At 46.8% G+C, this 17032-nt stretch overlaps 1 protein-coding gene across 3 annotated transcripts in view; it reads left to right on the top strand.

The window, feature by feature from the left end:
- Positions 1 to 1276: 1276 nt before the first annotated feature.
- Positions 1277 to 17032, top strand: part of PHF12 (PHD finger protein 12) — a 33540-nt gene continuing 17784 nt past the window's right edge. For 2 of the 3 annotated variants that reach the window (XM_068909419.1, XM_068909418.1), the window contains exons 1-3: positions 1277 to 1460; positions 1841 to 2022; positions 16894 to 16966. In XM_068909419.1, the coding sequence (XP_068765520.1) occupies positions 1395 to 1460; positions 1841 to 2022; positions 16894 to 16966 (321 nt within the window). In that variant the 5' untranslated portion in view covers positions 1277 to 1394. The remainder of the gene's footprint in view (positions 1461 to 1840; positions 2023 to 16893; positions 16967 to 17032) is intronic. The other variant, XM_068909415.1, reaches the window with a different exon arrangement.

Genomic DNA, 17032 nt, shown 5'->3' with positions numbered 1-17032 from the left:
CCTGCAGCCCACTAACCCCCTGCACCCCATGCTGACCCCCACCCTGCACCCCTCCTTGACCCCCACCCTGCAGCCCACTAACCCCCTGCACCCCATGCTGACCCCCACCCTGCACCCCTCCTTGACCCCGATCCTGCACCCCACTAACCCCATGCTGACCCCGACCCTGCACCCCTACCCTGCACCTGACCCTCACCTTACTCCCTCCCCCTTGCCCCGCTGCACCCCCAAACCCGGCTCCCTGTCCCCTACACCGACCCCACCCCACCCTAAACCCCGCACCCTCCACTCTACCCCCTTCCCCCGCCCTAGCTCGGTGCGTGACAGCTTTAAGAGGCGGGGCTTCCGCGGAAATGACGTCACGGGCAGGGCCCCGCCCCTCCCGCCGGCACGCCGCGCGCCGCGCGCCCCCTGCCGGCCCGCTGCGGACCCCGCCCCGTTACGTCACCCATGGCCTCGCTCCCCCCCACGGCCTCGCTGCCCCCCACCGCCGCCGCCGCCGCCGCCGCCGCCGCGCCCGGAACGTGACGACAGCCACGCGCCTGCGCGCACCACCCTCCCTCCTCACGGCCGCGCCGCCCCGCCCCGCCTCCGCCGCGCGCCTGCGCCCCCTCCCGCGCGCCTGCGCCGCGCCGGCGCCCCGCGCGCCTGCGCAGGAGGGACGCGGGGCGCGAAAGGAGGAGGGGCGGGGAAAGGAAGGGCACGGGAGGAGGCGCGGCCCCCCCGCGCCTGCGCAGTGGCGGCGCCTGCGTCGTCGTCGTCGTCGTCGTCCTCCTCCTCCTCCTCCTCTTCCTCCTCCTCCTCCCCCTCCCCCGCCGCGCCAGGCCGAGAGCGGGAGGCGGCGGCGGCGGCAGCGGGGCGCGGGCCGCGCCTGCGCGAGGCGGGCGGGCGCGGGGAGGGGGGAGGAGGAGGAGGAGGAGAGCGGCGGGGCGCGGCGCGGCGTGCGCCTGCGCGGAGTGCGCGGCCCTGAGCGTCGGCGGCGGCGCCGCCTCTGTGTGTGTGCGTGTGTGTGTGTGTGTGCGGTGCGTGTGCGCGCGCGCGCGAGTGTGTGCGTGCGTGTGTGGCGTGTGCGCGAGGCGGCGGCGGGAGCGGGGCCGCGCCGGGCCGTCCTCCCCCCCCCCCACCCCTTCCCCCTCCTTCTCCCCCGGCCTTGCGCGGCATGGCAGCGGGCGCGGGGCCCCCCGCAGCCGCCCCCGGGCCCGGCAGGAGGAGGAGGACGGGCAAGCCGCAGCGGCCCGTGGGCTAGGCCCCGCGCCGCCGCCGCGCCCGCGCCGCCCCCCCCACCCCGGGGAGCCGCCGCCGCCGCTGAGGGGCCGCCCGCCCCCGTCTCGCTCCCCTCTGCCCGGTGCGGGGCGGGGTGGGGGGGCTCTCGGGGCCGCTCCCGGGCTGGATGAATGTGGGAGAAGATGGAGACCAAGACGATCGTCTACGACCTGGACACCTCCGGGGGGCTCATGGAGGTGAGGCCCGGCCGCGGGGCCGGCGGGCGGGAGGGGGGCGGGCAGGCCCGGCTAGGGACGACGTGGGGTTGCAAAATGGCGAGGGACCCCCCCCCCCAACCCCCTGCCGTCCCCCCAGAGGGGCCCGGAGCCCCGTGGCCATACAAGGAAGCGCGGAGGGAAGGAGGCGGCTCGCCCAATCGCCGGCAGAGGCCTTGCTGGACGCGGGGCCGGCGGCGGGCGGGCCCGGCCGGGGCCTTGTCCCCCACCGCCACACGCACCTTCCCCGGCGGGCCCAAGGCCCTCTCGTCCCGGCGGCCGGCTCGGAGAAGGGCACCCGGGGTCAGGGTCCGGCCCAGCCCCTCAGAGCCCTCTCTGTCTCTGTGTGTGTGCATGTGCAGCAAATCCAAGCCCTCCTGGCTCCCCCCAAGAGCGAAGATGGGGAAAAGAAGAGCAGGAGGCCCGAGAAGGAGCCCAGGCGAAGTGGCAGGGCCACTAACCATGATAGCTGCGATAGCTGCAAGGAAGGAGGGGATCTGCTGTGCTGCGATCACTGCCCCGCTGCTTTCCACCTCCAGTGCTGGTAAGGCTCGGCACTTATCTCCCTCCGGATCTGGGTGTCCCAGCCCAGGCAGCGCGTTCCCTCTAGCCAGGGCTGCACCACCACCGCCGGCAGCTCCTGCTTCCCGTTAGATCCATGCCTTGCACGGGGAGGGGGAAAACGGGGCCCGGCGCACCAGGCAGGAACAAAAAGGAGGTGCAAACCCCAATCGGCTCAGTCCCCGTGAGAAGTGATTAATCTGGAACAGCTGAGGTGAAAAGTCACTGCGCTGCCTTCTCTAGGGGCTGGGGACTGCGACCCCAGGCATTGCTGGGGGCTGTGATCCTCCTTTCTTTTTGTGCTGAGCAGTGGCTGAGAGGCCTAGAGGAGAAGTGAGGCTGCTAGCTGCGCGGCCTGGCTGCTTTGATACTGCCCGCACCAGGCCTTCCACCCCGCAAGCAGTTAACTTCCCCTCCTCACCCCTCTCAAAGGGTGCATTGCTTGGGGGGCCTCTGGAGGGTCGCGGCTAGGGGGAAGCTGCGGTCGCGTCTCTGCGCCAGGCCTGACGTTCCCAGCACTTCCGTGCTGCTGCAGCTGCTGGGAATAATGGAGGTTGCTTGTCTCTGTGTCTCCCTGCCTCACTGTTTACAATATGGCGACCTTCCTTTAAATTATATTTTTATTCTCAGCGCCATTTTGGCTGCAAATACGACTTCCAAACCCTCGCAGTGCTCCCAGAGGATCTGAAATGTGAAAATACCTTCCCTGTGTAAATCCAGGGCTCCAGACTTTAGAATCGGCCTGGTTTATTCCTTTCCCTCCTTTTTTCCTTCCTCCTGACGCTTCAGACCTGCTTGTCTCATCCACGGGAGTGACTCCTGTGAATTCAGAGTAGTTGGGTCTTCTTGCTTGGAGCTGTGTGGCTTTGTTGATAAAGGCAGATCTTTTTGCATGCAAATCTCGGGGCTGTGTTGGAGGTGCCAGTAGAGGCGGTTGCAAAGCAGTCGGTAGAGGCTGCAGTGGGGAGGATGGTAGAGGCTGCAGCGGGGAGGACTCTCGGTGCCTTGCCTCCGAGCTTCTCAAGCTAATAGCACAAAGCAACCTGGCAAAAGCACCTGAACTTTCCACCCTGAAGTTTTCTCTTTTCTGCATCGGGAGCCCAGATGCATCAAAGGCCGCCTTACCCGTATCTCTTGTTCAACAGTTGACACAGGCTGGCGGTTTGTGTTAAATTAGCACAGCCAGAGCGGATAATGGAGTGGAGGAGGGAGTGGGGCAAGTCAAACAGCTGGAGCTCGGGAGTGCAGAGTATTCTTCCTTAGGGGAGATTTTTTAACCGCATTCCTCTCTCTCTTCCATGCTTTGGAGCTTTGTTTGCTACCCTGTTACAGCTGTCTCCTCTCTTTATTTTTTTTATTTTCTTTTGCTTGGTGTTTATACTCTGCTTATATGCTAATTGCAGGTCTCTGAACACTTATTAAACTGATTACTGATACCAGGAAAACTGAATGTGCAGTCACAGTTCTGCAGGGAGTGTCCCGTTAGCAGTGTATAGCTAGACTTACCCAACAGTGCTCTACTGTGCAGCCATGACATCATCCCTCTTACCCTGAGGAAGTGCTACTGGTGGTAGTATATGTTCTCTAACGTTTGCTGAAAGATCACTAATATTTTTTGTCTGACTTTTTCGATAGGCCTTAATTAAGGTTTTGTTCTTGTACAGGACATAGTTGCTTAAAACTTGGTGTTTGCTTTCAGATGCTGTCAAAGTCAAATGGAAACACATTCTGAGCCTTCTCTAATTGAGGCTAGAGTGATTGCTAAAACTTCATGTTTAGATTTTGAGATGGAAGCGCTGTGACTAATGGTATAGCGTTTGCTAGTTGACTCTGTATCCTCGTTAATCCTAGCTGCAAATGAGTCCACTTTGCGCGTGCTTAAATCTGGCTAAATTTCATGACTTAATTTGACAAGTTTCTTGTGTTAGTAAGTAGGAAATGGTCGTGAAAATCAGACGTTTGTAAAGCTTTGGCTATGCTCTGGTCGAGTCAGTTGTATTAAAATATATGTATATATCTTTGGCTAATTAGTCACCTTTCAGAATAGGAAGAGGGGGCACAGTTCTGCTTATTCTTTCTCACTTTGTTACCTTTCTTGGAATATCTCTTGGATGAGCATTTGGATGGTCAGCAGTAACCCAAGCTCCAGTGTGTGAAGCAGCATAGCCTGGAATGCGCAGCAAGCTTGCTGCATGCTGTTGGATAGGCTGCTTCTCCAGAAGACCTCAAGCTTGGCCCATATTCTGCTTTCTTGCTCGAGGACCTCTGTCTGCCACTCAGCCAAGGCCTTCAGATGAACCAGGTTGTTTCAAACGGATGATGCTTGGGTTTTGTTTTCGTGTTTTCTTCCTTTCACCTCCTACATCTTGCTTAAAGTAAACTTCCATTCTGGATGTAAAGTTAGGCATAAAGGCAGCACTTACAATCTCCTTTCTGCCTTTTTCATTTGAAGAACAGCAACTGAAACACAATGTTTGTTGTAAGTAAGCTTCAATATATTGCTCTGGCCTTACCAGCTGGATTGTTAACAGCTATACTGTTCTTTAGATACTTGTTGTAAGTTTTAGTACTGGCTTGCATTTATTAGAAGAGCTCTAAATTAGCCTACGCAGCTCTAATTGGTTTACATATACATCGGTATACGTAAACAGTAGATCAGAGCTGTATAGGAGAGGTCATATTATAAAAGAAAATGAATGACAAGGAGCGTGACCAACCCAAGCCATATAGTAGGCTGAAGACAAAACTAGGAATTAAGCCAATCAGTGGCCCATAAACTAGTTATGTCCCTTCCTGTGTAGGGAAGCCTCTTCTCCCTCAGGTTGTATAAACGTGCAGAGAGCAAGTTAGCTTCATTAGATGAGTATGTGGATGCCAAATTTCAGTTGTCTCTGCCTTAACTTCAAAAAGAATTTGGTGGGCAAGGAGTAGTGTGGGTCATCTGTTTCCATATTCCTTCTGTTTGGGGATGGGAGAGCACTTTCTGAGCTTTGATGGGCAGTTTAGAGACTATTGTCTGTGCCTGTACAGCCTGTTCCGGTAAGCAAGTCATTAGATGTGATCCAGGCCTACTTTGCAATTGTTGTTCTAGTTAGCAGTGGCTGCACGTTCACAAGAGATTAGAGTAAAGGCTTTAGCACCTAAACCTATAGGCTTCTGCAGAAAATAGTACGTGCCCAGCCACCAAAGTTGTCCAGGTCTGATAGTGTTATACTTCTCTGATGGCAAATAACAAGTTTTGTTGATATACTGTGGGAGTGACTGCTCCCCTGAATTAATATAGTTAGAAGTGAGCTCCCAATTCATCTGTTGTGGTTTCAGCTCTTTTCAGAACACCGTTTCAGAATCACTAGTTCAATGTAAAACTCCTACTGGCATTGGAAAGAGTACAGGTACTGTTAGGATTATCAGCCTGGTTCCAGATAAACTGGCTTGGTGGGAGGGATATAGGAAAATGTAAATCCCCCTCCAGATATTTAGTTTCACCATACTTGCGTTAATATCACAGTCAGGTGACTGTCTTCAGGTTTGAATTTCCAGAGAGCTTTTTTTCTCCCTTTATTATTTCTTTGAAAACAGAACTTACCATTTTTAGTTCTTAAGTCTGGTTTTGGTTGTGCTGTCTGCCTATAACCTGCTGCTTGGGAAATGGTACAGTGAACATTTTCATTCTATTATTCTGTCTTAACTGCCCCTCCCTTCCCCCCCCCCCCCCCCCCCCAGAATGGACTACACTTCTTTACATGACTGGAAAAAAAAATTTCTTATCTGGCACTCCTGATATTCTTCCCCATTTATATCCTCCTTCTAGATATGTGACTATTAGATTTCCCCATGTGGTAAACTTGATTCATGTAGAAGTCAGCTTGCAAAGTGACTGCTGTTGCAAATGCGTTACAGCTTCACGGAAGGATTAGAAAGATCCCTGTGAGAGGAAAAGTTTAGTTAACAAGGTGGAGGAGGGGAGCAACAACAGGAGGGAGAACTAATGTAGAACAGTTTTGTTTTGTTTTGAAGTCCCCCTGCCTGAGTTTCTGGTTGGAGGAGCCCTCTTCAAAATCCCTAACCTCACTGAATGCTGCTGTTCAAGTCCCTGTTATAAATTGCATGCTGCTGGCTTTGAAGCACTGCTAGCCTTGCAAAGTGACAGAGTTGTCTAAAACTAATCAGCTGCCTGTTACGGTAAACAGACAATGTTGTGACACTGCCCAGCAAAAAGATTTCCCTTCACTGTTGGATCATCCTGTGGCTGTCTTGGGATAAATCCATTGCATCCTTACTGGGGTCTGCTAGTTTCATCAAACTTTTTGCAACGCTTGCCTCTTCGTGTTTATATTTGGAGCATTTGGCTCTCTTTCCTCTCTGATTTGGCAGTCTTCTCTGAAGTACTGTTGTCGAAGAACTGGCGTAACAGAGCTGCAAAGAGGAGTAGATGAAGCTCAACTAGCTGGAGTTCTGCGTATTTTCTGAGTCGCATCAGTTAAATGCTTCACACGCAGAATGGAAAAAAGTTGTGTTTAACTGGTAGGACATCAATAACTCTTTCCCTACCTTATTCATGTCTAAAATTATCTTGCCCTGCCTCATCTTGACGTTTGCTCTAGCTTAAATTTTGTAAGCGTCCATTCTGTGTGAGGGCGTGAAGGGAGGGAAAGGTTAGCCATCTATTGTCTTAGCTAATCACTTCCTTAATGGGCATCTTTGGCTGCCTCAGGCTTTCAGATGAAACTTTGAATGGACTGAAGTATTTGCCACTTCAAGGAGTAGCGGGATGCCCAGAAAACTGCATGACAAGGAGTAGCAGGATGCCCAGAAAACTGTGTGAGAGGCTAACTTCAGGCCTAAAAGTGAACTAAAGAGGAGTCGAGTTTTAATACGCTGACTTACATATGTTTGTGTGACTCATACGCTGGCACTTCTGAGAAAGGCTTGCAGTTATGCTTTGCAAAGACTTTTATTTTAAGGGGTTTTGGTTTTGTTTTTGGGTTGTTTTTTTTTTTTTTACATTAAAATGCTGGCAAAAACCTGCTCTAACACCTGTTTAAGTGCATTTTGAAGTTCAGAGAGTAAGCTTGTTTTATTCTAAGCATTAATTTAAATGCATTTATCTTAATTTGTAAATTGTTAATTTGTACTGTTTTAACAAACTATAGAGCAGGCAAACAACTGAGCATTTATTTCTGTGCATGTTTGCTTCTGTTACTGAGGTAATGTTGAGGCCAGTGTGGGCTACGTACTAAACACGAAAGAAGCAATTGCTTTGGCCTGGTTTCTTAGTGCAGAGGGCCACTGCGCATGTGCCTGCAGATGTGGTAACATGATCAGTCTTGGCAGTTCTGTTAAGCAAAGTTGTACCAATGAAATCTTTTGCTCTCCCTATTTTGCCCTAAATCTCAATGCAAAACCAGATAAGGTCAGCCTAAATCCCTGAACTTAAACTAAGGGCACCGGAAAACTCTATGGACAATAAAAACTTCACAAACTAATCTCATTTTGAGACTTGCGGATTACGATTCTCACCTGTGTGTGTGCACGCGCTCATGTTAAATTGAGCGTGGATAGATTTTGCAGTATAGGCAAGAGTATGTCTGAGCTGGGCATTCAGATCAAGTCATAGATTGCGGCTGTTCTCAAAATCAGCATAAAGCGATGAGGCTTGGAAGCCATTAGGATTCTGTCAAAAACAACAAGGGGGCTGTGTAACTAGTTAAGTTACGCTTGGTCGTCTTCGCTGGTCACTGTTAGATAGACTAACATGTCAAACATCCGTGATGATATGAAGCTGATGAAAAATCGCAAAGTACGAGACTGTTTCTAATGAAAGCTCTCAGCTGTTTTGTCCCTTTTCCTGGGGAAAGCGATGATTTTTGTTACCTGGGCTGAAGGGTCTTTTCTGTGCGGCCGTGGAGTCAGTTTTCGAGCTATCTCCTAAAGAATTTCAGCAGGATGCAGCAACTTGCTTCAAGGTAGAAGTCATGACTGCGTTAGTGCATGTTAGCTACTCCGGAGCTGGTCTTTCCTGATATGTTAGAGCTGCAGGCATGACTCACGGGAGCATTTCAAAATGTGGAAAGGTCTTCCCGAAGGATTTCTAGCTCCTCTAGGCATTTTCAAAGGAAATTCTTAATTGGATTAGATTCATAATGCTAATCTGCTAATGATGGTTTGCTATGGAGATCTTAGCCCTATATTGTAAATATATTCACCTTAATTCAGCTTGCCTTGTGTCTTTTTATCACGTACAAGCTCAATGCAGTTAAGATTATACAGCTGCCTGCAGATCTTACAGCTGGGAGAGGGAGAAGGGCAGCTGAATTTGGTATACAGTAAAGGTGTAATGCGCTCTCTGTTTCGCAAAGTTGCTTCTTCAGGTGGGGATAATAAACGGAAAGCTAGAATTACAAGCATGTCTAAAATAGTGCTGTGCTTCTACTTTTGGCTGATAGGAAGGACTTCTTGGATAGGGAGTGCCCCTGTGGTGTCCTACTCTTCAGATCGTTGAGTGCAGAATTGTATCTTTCCAGTAGCAATCAGGACCTAATCAGCGTTTCGCCCCATGAAACTGTCCTTTACCACTTTTGCTTTGTGCGTGTTGCTGCAACAATGTAAAGAACACCTGTATAGCATGCCTCCACGTGTAGGAAGAGCTTCATCAATTCAGGCATTCAGTTGTAGCACAGATTGAAACAGTAGTTCTACACAGTGATGGCACTAGTATTCAGTCTTCTGTTGGTCCACACAAGTGGATGTTAAACTGTTTCTATTTCTAGACTGACTCACTGGTATGTGTCAGGTTCTTGAGTTTTCCCTGTGTTCCTGGAATCTCTCTTATTAATCCTAAAGTCAGTAACAAGTAGGAGGATTCTGCTGTGAAGAAAGCAAGCAGTAACTTCCAGAGTAGGAAAAAGGTGCATCATCCTGAAAACAAGTGTTACAAAGTGTGACTATGTAGGCAACGCTGCCTTTTGCAATAGAAATTGCATGTGAGAATGATGTACTCTTCCCCCCCGCCCCCCAACCAGTCAGGAAGTGAGCTTGGACTTGTGAAAATGCTAATATATCTCAGAATATAATATGGCTTTGTTCTAGGGATAGGCAATACTGGATTCAAAAGAAGCGAGTGTAAGCAAAAGTATCTTGCCACGTCAAGTTACTGGCTAAACTTGTGACTTTGTGACACAGTCGGATTGTCAGAGGCGGCTTTTTCTTCTTATAGTAGCAGAGCTACACTGCCTCCAACTCAACAGCTCACTAAATGTCTGCCCAGCTTCCTCTCAAGAATGCCACAGTACGCAGGAACTCTCTAAGCTGAATAAAAATAGTGTTGTACCTCCTTTTTAATACGGGAGTTAACAGGTATCACTAGTAATGTAATTACATACCCTTTTAGGGTGTTGAGTAAATGCTTCCTATAGCCAGAAATGAAGAAGAAAATTCTATAAATCATTCTTCCAGTTGGTCTATCTGATCTTGAGCACAAAAGGCAAAGAGCGTCTCAGCCAGCTGGGGGAAATCTAGCGCCTGAACCTGACTGTAACCTATTTCTGCTGATGTCTGCTCTGCACGAGACACTTGAAATAAACTAGATGGAGCTGGAGATTACTGACTTTGAACCTTGCAGAAAGCAGTGGCCTGAGGATGCAATTTAGCAGGCTGAAAACCCCATGCTGAATTTCTGGCAAGCAATAGTGATTGGTGTGAAACACCTGCCTGTACAGTCTCAACTTTGGGCAAGACATCATGTGAACTTTCCAATGATCTTAGTCTAGAATAGCAACAGGAGCAGGATATGAAGGTGATATGGAAAAAGCAGAAAAGAATTTATATCCTGCTTTAAGGTTTTTCTGTGGATATTTTTGTTACTGCTCTTTCCCTCTTCTCCCCAACGTTCTTGGGAAAGCCTAGTCCACGTGTGAATGTCAGTATTATACTTCACTTGTGTCCATGTGAAGTCGAGTTCGTAATTTTTCTTTCTGGGTCTGTTTCAGCCTCCTCTTATGTGCTACTATCTTTTTTTTTTTTTGGTCTCTTCCTGCCACCTTATTGCTTCTGTCCTTTCAGCTCTTTTTCTTTTGAACACATTCAGTATGGCTAGGGCTGAATGTTCATCTTTCAGAAGCCTCTCAAAGTTGTCCTCCCTGTGGGTGGGGGTTTTTGTTTTGTTTACACCAGTCTTTTTTGTGCTGTTCTTTAGAGTCAAGATTGGATGAACTCTGACTCTCACTAGAGCTGTGTTGGTCCTCAGGCCTCTTTTCTTCCCCTTTTGCCACTCTACATGTCATCCTGCCTTGAGAAGATGACTTATAATCTGTTAAGAAGATGGTACTATGAAGATCTGAATACTTAGTAATGAATCTGGACACTGAATTCAGAATATTGTTACTATCATCTGCATAGTAAAGAAGTGATGGAGTCAGGATGTGCAAAATGTCCAGGTACACTTAGTCAGATCTGAATTTCAGGGCCTGGCCCAAATTCTCCAAAGTCAACAATTCTTCATATTGACTTTGATTTCCGCTTATAAATACAAAGCGTGTGTCTATGTATGTATATATATGTATATGAGAAAAATATTTGTGTATGTGTGTGTGTATCTTTTTTTAATGGAAATCTAATATCCTAGAGAACACTTTAATTTTTTGTCAGCTGTTAACGAGGGTAATACCTAATGGGTTGTCTAGGGAATGGTCTCTGTAGGCCGGGTTCTTTCTATAAATAGAAGTGACTAATTATATCAGGTCATCGCATGTTTACATACAGCTTATCCAGTTTATTGAATGCTCCTGCTTGTCAAGTCTTGGACAAAGTTCTGCTTCGCATTGGTGAGAACGTCTCTGATTCCTTGGGAGTCTAAGGATTGCCTGTGCACAAGCACACAGGGAAGAGGCTGGAAGTCACAGCTGCTGGTGAGAAACAGGAAGGGGAGTGACGTGAGATAGCTAACGCATGCTTCCATGAGGATGTACGTAGATTTCTCTTCCCAGAACTCGAATGGCAGGAATGGATTAAGTAAGGATGCAAAAAAGTAACTTTATTGGTTTCACAATGTACAAAATGCTCCAGTTCACTGTATGCCAGGGCCTTGCCTTATGAAGTAATACCTAGTTCTTATGAGTGTAGTACTGCTGTCAGAGACTTGAACCACTGGTCAGCGTGATATTTTCCTCTGACAGTGTTGAACACCGGCTGTTTTGGAAGATAGAAGGAACCACACAGCGAATGAGATGTTGGGAAATAACGCACCTGACAACGCTACTTCTTAAACTCTTAGTTTGAGTCCTTTGCTTCTGTACTGGCATGTGGATAGATTGTGCTAGTTTGCTTTTATCTTTCCTTGTAGGCCTCTCTTTTTCACGCTATCTGGTCATATAATGGTGTTTTAATTCCACCTCTGTTTTCTGTCTGTTATTGAACCCTTATTTCTAACTCTGGCCATGCTGTTTGAAAGATGCGTGCTAAGCAGATGCAGTTTTCCAGATGATAGGATAATCGGTGACCTATGAAACGGTATGATATTTGGTCTTTTATGTTCCCTTCCTTTCATAGTGGCAGTCAAAATGATTGTGTACTGAGCTATCCAGTGAGGTCCAGCTCTCCTTTCTGGATGTTAACATTTAATACTTTTAATATACATGTCCAAGACTTTAATTCCAATGTAAATAATCTTACGCTGGCTGCTATCAAGCTTTTTTTCCCTAGTTCCCTCAGGGGAGGGAGTTGTACCAAAGATGAAAGTACAGTGGCTGATACTCCGTAGCTGATGTGAATTGTACTACTAGCTTTAAGCAAGTGTAACTTAGAAAATATGTGAGCCTAATCAAGACCAAAAAGTTCTTGAAACTCTGTTGCCTTTAATGTGATCAGATTGTGCTTAGAGGTCTGTGAGGAACAGATGCTGTGCCTCCTTATCTGAAGTTTGGTGGTGTCTGTTTTGGTGCTTGAGGAATCTATGGATTAATCAGGAAGATTGTTCCTTGCGCCCCTGAGTGTTCTGACTTTAACAAACAGGTGGAGTTTGAAGAGTTGACTATCTACTGTTACAGAACTTCTCTGAATAGTTTTTGCATCCTGACTGCTGGAATAGAGGGGAGAGCTGACAGTATTCCTGATAATCATCTAAAAATAATGGAGTCTTATTTCTGTTTTCTCAGAAAATAGCAAATTCTTCTTTGGCCCAGGGCTTGCAATAGGAAGGCAGGAGAGTTGCAACAGGGAAGAGCTTAAACAGGCGGCAGCTGTGGTTTTGTGGGGGGGGAGTTTGTGTATGATGTACAGGCTCCAAGCACTCTGTTCCAGGTGTCCTTCTTCTGCAGGGTTTTGGAACAGCTATGAACAGAAGTGGGTAACTTGGGCACAGTAAAACTGTTTCAAAGAACTGAATTTGTTAATGATGCAACTTTCTCTGTTTCTCAATGGGGCGCTTGTAATGCACTGACAGTGTGGTTGGTTTCCTTGTTTGTTTTAGTTAGGACTGCCATTGAGGCCCTGCTGTGGGAAGCCAGAGCGCCTTGTTTTTTATGAAGTTGGTAGAACAGCTGTAGCTGTATCCATCATTAGGATAAATAGGAGACCTATAGAAGAGCTGAAAGACTTTTTCCTTTATCTAGCTGGCAAACTTAACCAGCATCCTTAATTATAAGCCTGTCATTAAATCTTGGTAAGATAATTAGATCTCTGGGAAGGAGAAAGCCTGAGGAAAAATATTCTTGCCTAGATTTTTTTTCCCCTCCCCCCCCATGGGGTTACTGTTTGCTGCTGTTTTGGGGGGGGGGGAAATGTAAGTGTCGTTCTTGAAAACAATTGAGATCAAAGACAAGTTGTTCAAGAAAGCTCTGCCAGACACCGGTTTGTTTTCGTGCCTCCATTATCCCAGCCTGATAGTTGTCTGTAGGCCAGTGGGTCCAGAGCATGCTTTCAGCTATGTCAACGTGCTTTTGATGCAAGATAGCCACCAGGAATGCCCTGTGTAAATAACGTCAGGCTTGCTTATAACTGGTTTCCTTGAGAGCTGTGGCCCGGTTCATACTGAAGAAGGTGCCATTCCTGTGAGCGCTGTGTACTTATTTATTGAGGTCAGCAAAGTGAAGAATAATTATGGGATTTAGACTAACAACAGGCATCTGATGTACGAGAGCTCAAGAGTGTGAAATTGAAGAACTAAGTGACTTGATGCTATTGTTTGCGTGATTAAAAACTCCTATATACAGGTAATTCTTGAAGATGTTTTATTTCATCATAGCTATTTAAGTTTTATTTAAATAAGACTCTGCATAATGTTCAGACCATGAGAGCTAGTCCAAAAGTTTACAAGTCCTGACAACATAAATCTGGTATAAATTTCAAGAGACACTAGTTAATTTTTTGGAAAAAGCCATGGGACTAATATCATTGGCAGGCAACTTAGGGTCAGTGAATTGGTTTTTGAATACGTAGCTGTGAACGTCTCCTTTAATTTTCAGAGGCCTTGTATGAATTGGTCTTTCAGATGTTTGCATAGGTACTAATTTTGAAAGTCAGGCTCAGCTTTTCAGAGTTGTTTTTGTCTTGAATTCAGAAATGTGTTTGCTCTGCTGAGCAGATGAGTGCAGGTCACATCAAACACTCCAGGTAAAATCAGCACCAGGCGACCACTTTTGCCTGTGGTGATAAAATGGAAACTTTTTGAAATGAAGGTTCAACAGATTTTTACAGAATAGGATAACTGATTCTTACATAGCTCAAAGCAGGTGTGTTGTAACTGAAGATAAAGCTGATGCTGAAGAGTAGCAGGTCCTATTGGCAGCAACTTCATTGGCAGCACATGCTAAGGACTGGAGATCTGCATGCTAATGAAGCTATGAAAGATAGGGAGAAAGTGGCCGTGGTGTTCGTGCCAACACGCTAAATCCTAACTTGGTTATGAAGATCAAGTGTCTTGTTCAGATTTAAAAATTTATCTTATGTTTACAGTAAAAGGTTGAAGAATGTGGCCATAACTAGTCAATTAAAACGGCATTCGTTAGCGCTTCCTTGGCTTTATGTTAAGACCCAGGAAATGCTCTTTCCTTGCAGAGAGGCCAGCAGTGCAGAAACCGTATTCATCAGTCTTTGTTAGTGCAGCGAGCTGCCTTGATGAACAGTTCATTAACCAGGGGGAGCAGAATCACTCTTTTAATGCTCTTGCTGTAGCAGTAAGGCCTTGACAGCAGGCAAAAAAACTCAGGAGGCCAGCCTGAGAGTTAAAAGCTTCTCTGCTGGTCTGAAACTGGTGTTTTGCATTCCTATAACTTTAAGCATTGCTTAAAACGCTTCTCTATTTATGTAACTTGTCATTTAAGAGTACTGTATATGTAGGATGCCGTGGTTGTTTAGCAGATAGTTCAAACATATCAAACGTGACAACAATATAAGCATTTAAGAAGAAACCCGTTCTAACTCTTCTAACCATCTCTCAAGATTCACTGTGGTATTAATTGTTTCATTGTAAATTATGTAACATTAAGGTAACAGTTAAAACAAATAACCCCAGGCATCTGGCAGTGCGTGGACCTCTGGCACACTGAGCATGCAGTGGAATGGGGCAGACGTGTTTCCAGGAGTTCAGACACGTCTGTCAGTAGCTTCAGAAGGCTAAAATCCACTACAAACAAATCGAAGTCTGTGGTTTCTTGTCCTTGGGGTGTTGGGAGGGGGGAATGGGCCAGATGAATCCATACTGACCGTAATGACAGATCCAAGAATTTTATTTCTAGCAGTGGTAAAACCTGAGCTAGCGCAGGATCTGTCTTAGGACTGAAAATGGATATATAGTGCAGCAAGCACTCTGGGATCATTTGTTACTCTTCCCCCTCACCCCCCAAATCTATTGGCAAAAGATTAGATTGGCCTAGGAGGGAGTTATTGCTTAAGCCAAAAATTTGAGACTTCATGTAAACTGTCAGTAGTTGAGGCTTTGGTACTGTCATCTAGAGCCCGATCTCTTGTTCATCCAAGTCCTCCAGGAAATGAGAAACATAAGGTGCAGGTATGTTTTCGAGCATAGACAGAGCGCTGTGTTTCTGAGTGCCTGGAAGACCGAGGCCTCTGAAATCCTGCACTCCTTCTCAAAATGGCTGCCAGATGTGTTGGCTTTGCTGGTGTCAGACTCTGGGGAATTCAGTAATGCTGAGGTTATTACCATTTTGGTTCTTGCTGTGTTCTTCCCTCAGTCTTCCAGGCAAAGTGTTGTAAGATTGAATATGACCCTCAATAGCTGCAGTACCTGTGGAAGGTTTCTGTCAAATGCTAGCAGGCGCAGGGTAAGGCTCTCTGGGACTTTGCTTAAACAAAGGAAGTGTGTTTGTTTTTATAGTTCAAGCTTGGAAGCTGGGACCCTGTGCAATTTCCCTGTGCTAGGAGTAGGAGTCTCTAGGAAGAAAGCCTCTCCCCTTGCTGCAGAGCACAGATCTTGCTGGCCAATAAATACACATCTTAGCATCTCTAGTTTGACAATTTTGGAGACTTCTTAAAGCTTCACCTGGATTTAGTTTGATACTGGTCTGAAGATGCAACAAAGTGTATAGAGACCTCTGAAGTGAACAATTTAATTAGCTGCTGAAGTTTTAAATGCCTTGTTTCAATCTCATGTGTAGGGCACATACTGACATTTAAAGATGAATGCTATTCACATTTTGTAGTACTTCTTCCCCCCCCCCCCCCGACACACACCCCCAAACCTTCACTCAGATGGCTTCTCAGCAGGTTTAGTAAGCTATTTGCTGGTGTGGCCATGCTACCGTTTGATCATCTTGTAACCTGGTCAGTTCCACCATAGCCAAGGCAGGGCTGGTGATCTAGAAAACTGAATTTCCAGGTCCTGTGGTAGCGCATCGGTTGAGTTTTCAGCATAAAAGAAAAGACTTAGCAGCATAAAAACTCTGCTAAGTATCTCTACCATCTGTAAGGCATACTTTAAAAAGTTCTGCTTAACACTGCTATATGGAAACTAGCTGTTTATCTGACAGCATGTATGCTTTTCCTGCAACAGTTAGCAGTTCACTAAAATGACAAATCTTAATGATAAAGGAGTGTTGAAAAGTACATAAGCTAGTAGGATTTGTAAGGAAAGTATATCATCTAACATATGCTGCTGTGTCTTTAACCGAGGAATATCATTTCTCAGAATAGCCTTCCTTACTCCTTCATCTAATTTGCTTTGGTTTATTTCTAGCGTCTAAACGAGAATGTCATTTCGATGTGGTACAGCTCTTACAGTAAGTGTAGATCCATGTGAGTAGGATGTATCTTGCGTTTCATAGCCAAGACAAGCTGTAGATATGAAGGCATTTTTAGGAATATTTTGGTTGTCTTAAGATAGAAAGTGGTTTCCTCCATTAAGTTAGTGCGCTCAAGGATGGAGTAAATTAGAAGCAGTGAGTAGACTTCATGGCAGCTTATTCAGTTGGACTCACACTGCAAATTCTAGTGACAGAAATGCCGAGGTATATGACTGTGCTTGCTGCTCAGGGTTGTATAGTGTTACATTGAATAATCAAGTTATTTAAGGAAGAGTAGGTACTGGGAGGAGATATGTGTGTAGCACACAAATGAATCTTACATTTATTTTTGCTATTCAGTTCTAAGATTATCTTTCACTTTGAAACCGGGGAGCATCGTGGAGGTGAGATGGGTATCATGGAAGACTATAACTTCACTGGTGACAGGAGGTGTCTTGCTAAGCGGAGTACAGGGGAGCAGAAGTGGGCGGTATCACTGTATGGAAAGGAGGAAGTGCCTGAAATTGGAACTTGCAAAGATACCTGGCTTAGACTACTTGTAAATGAGAAAAGGCTTTTCAGAAATAAGAGTAAAGCATTATTTTGTTTTTCTCTTGTAGCAACCCTCCGCTCAGTGAGGAAATGCTGCCTCCAGGGGAGTGGATGTGTCACCGCTGCACTGTACGCAGAAAGGTAAAGCCTCTAGTAGTAAGCATGCTCTCTGTCTTTCTGACTGTCCATCTAAAATGCGAACCCTAT

Source organism: Struthio camelus, chromosome 16 (assembly GCF_040807025.1).
Source record: "Struthio camelus isolate bStrCam1 chromosome 16, bStrCam1.hap1, whole genome shotgun sequence".
Lineage (NCBI taxonomy): Eukaryota > Metazoa > Chordata > Aves > Struthioniformes > Struthionidae > Struthio > Struthio camelus.
This window is presented reverse-complemented; position numbering and strand designations above follow the sequence as displayed.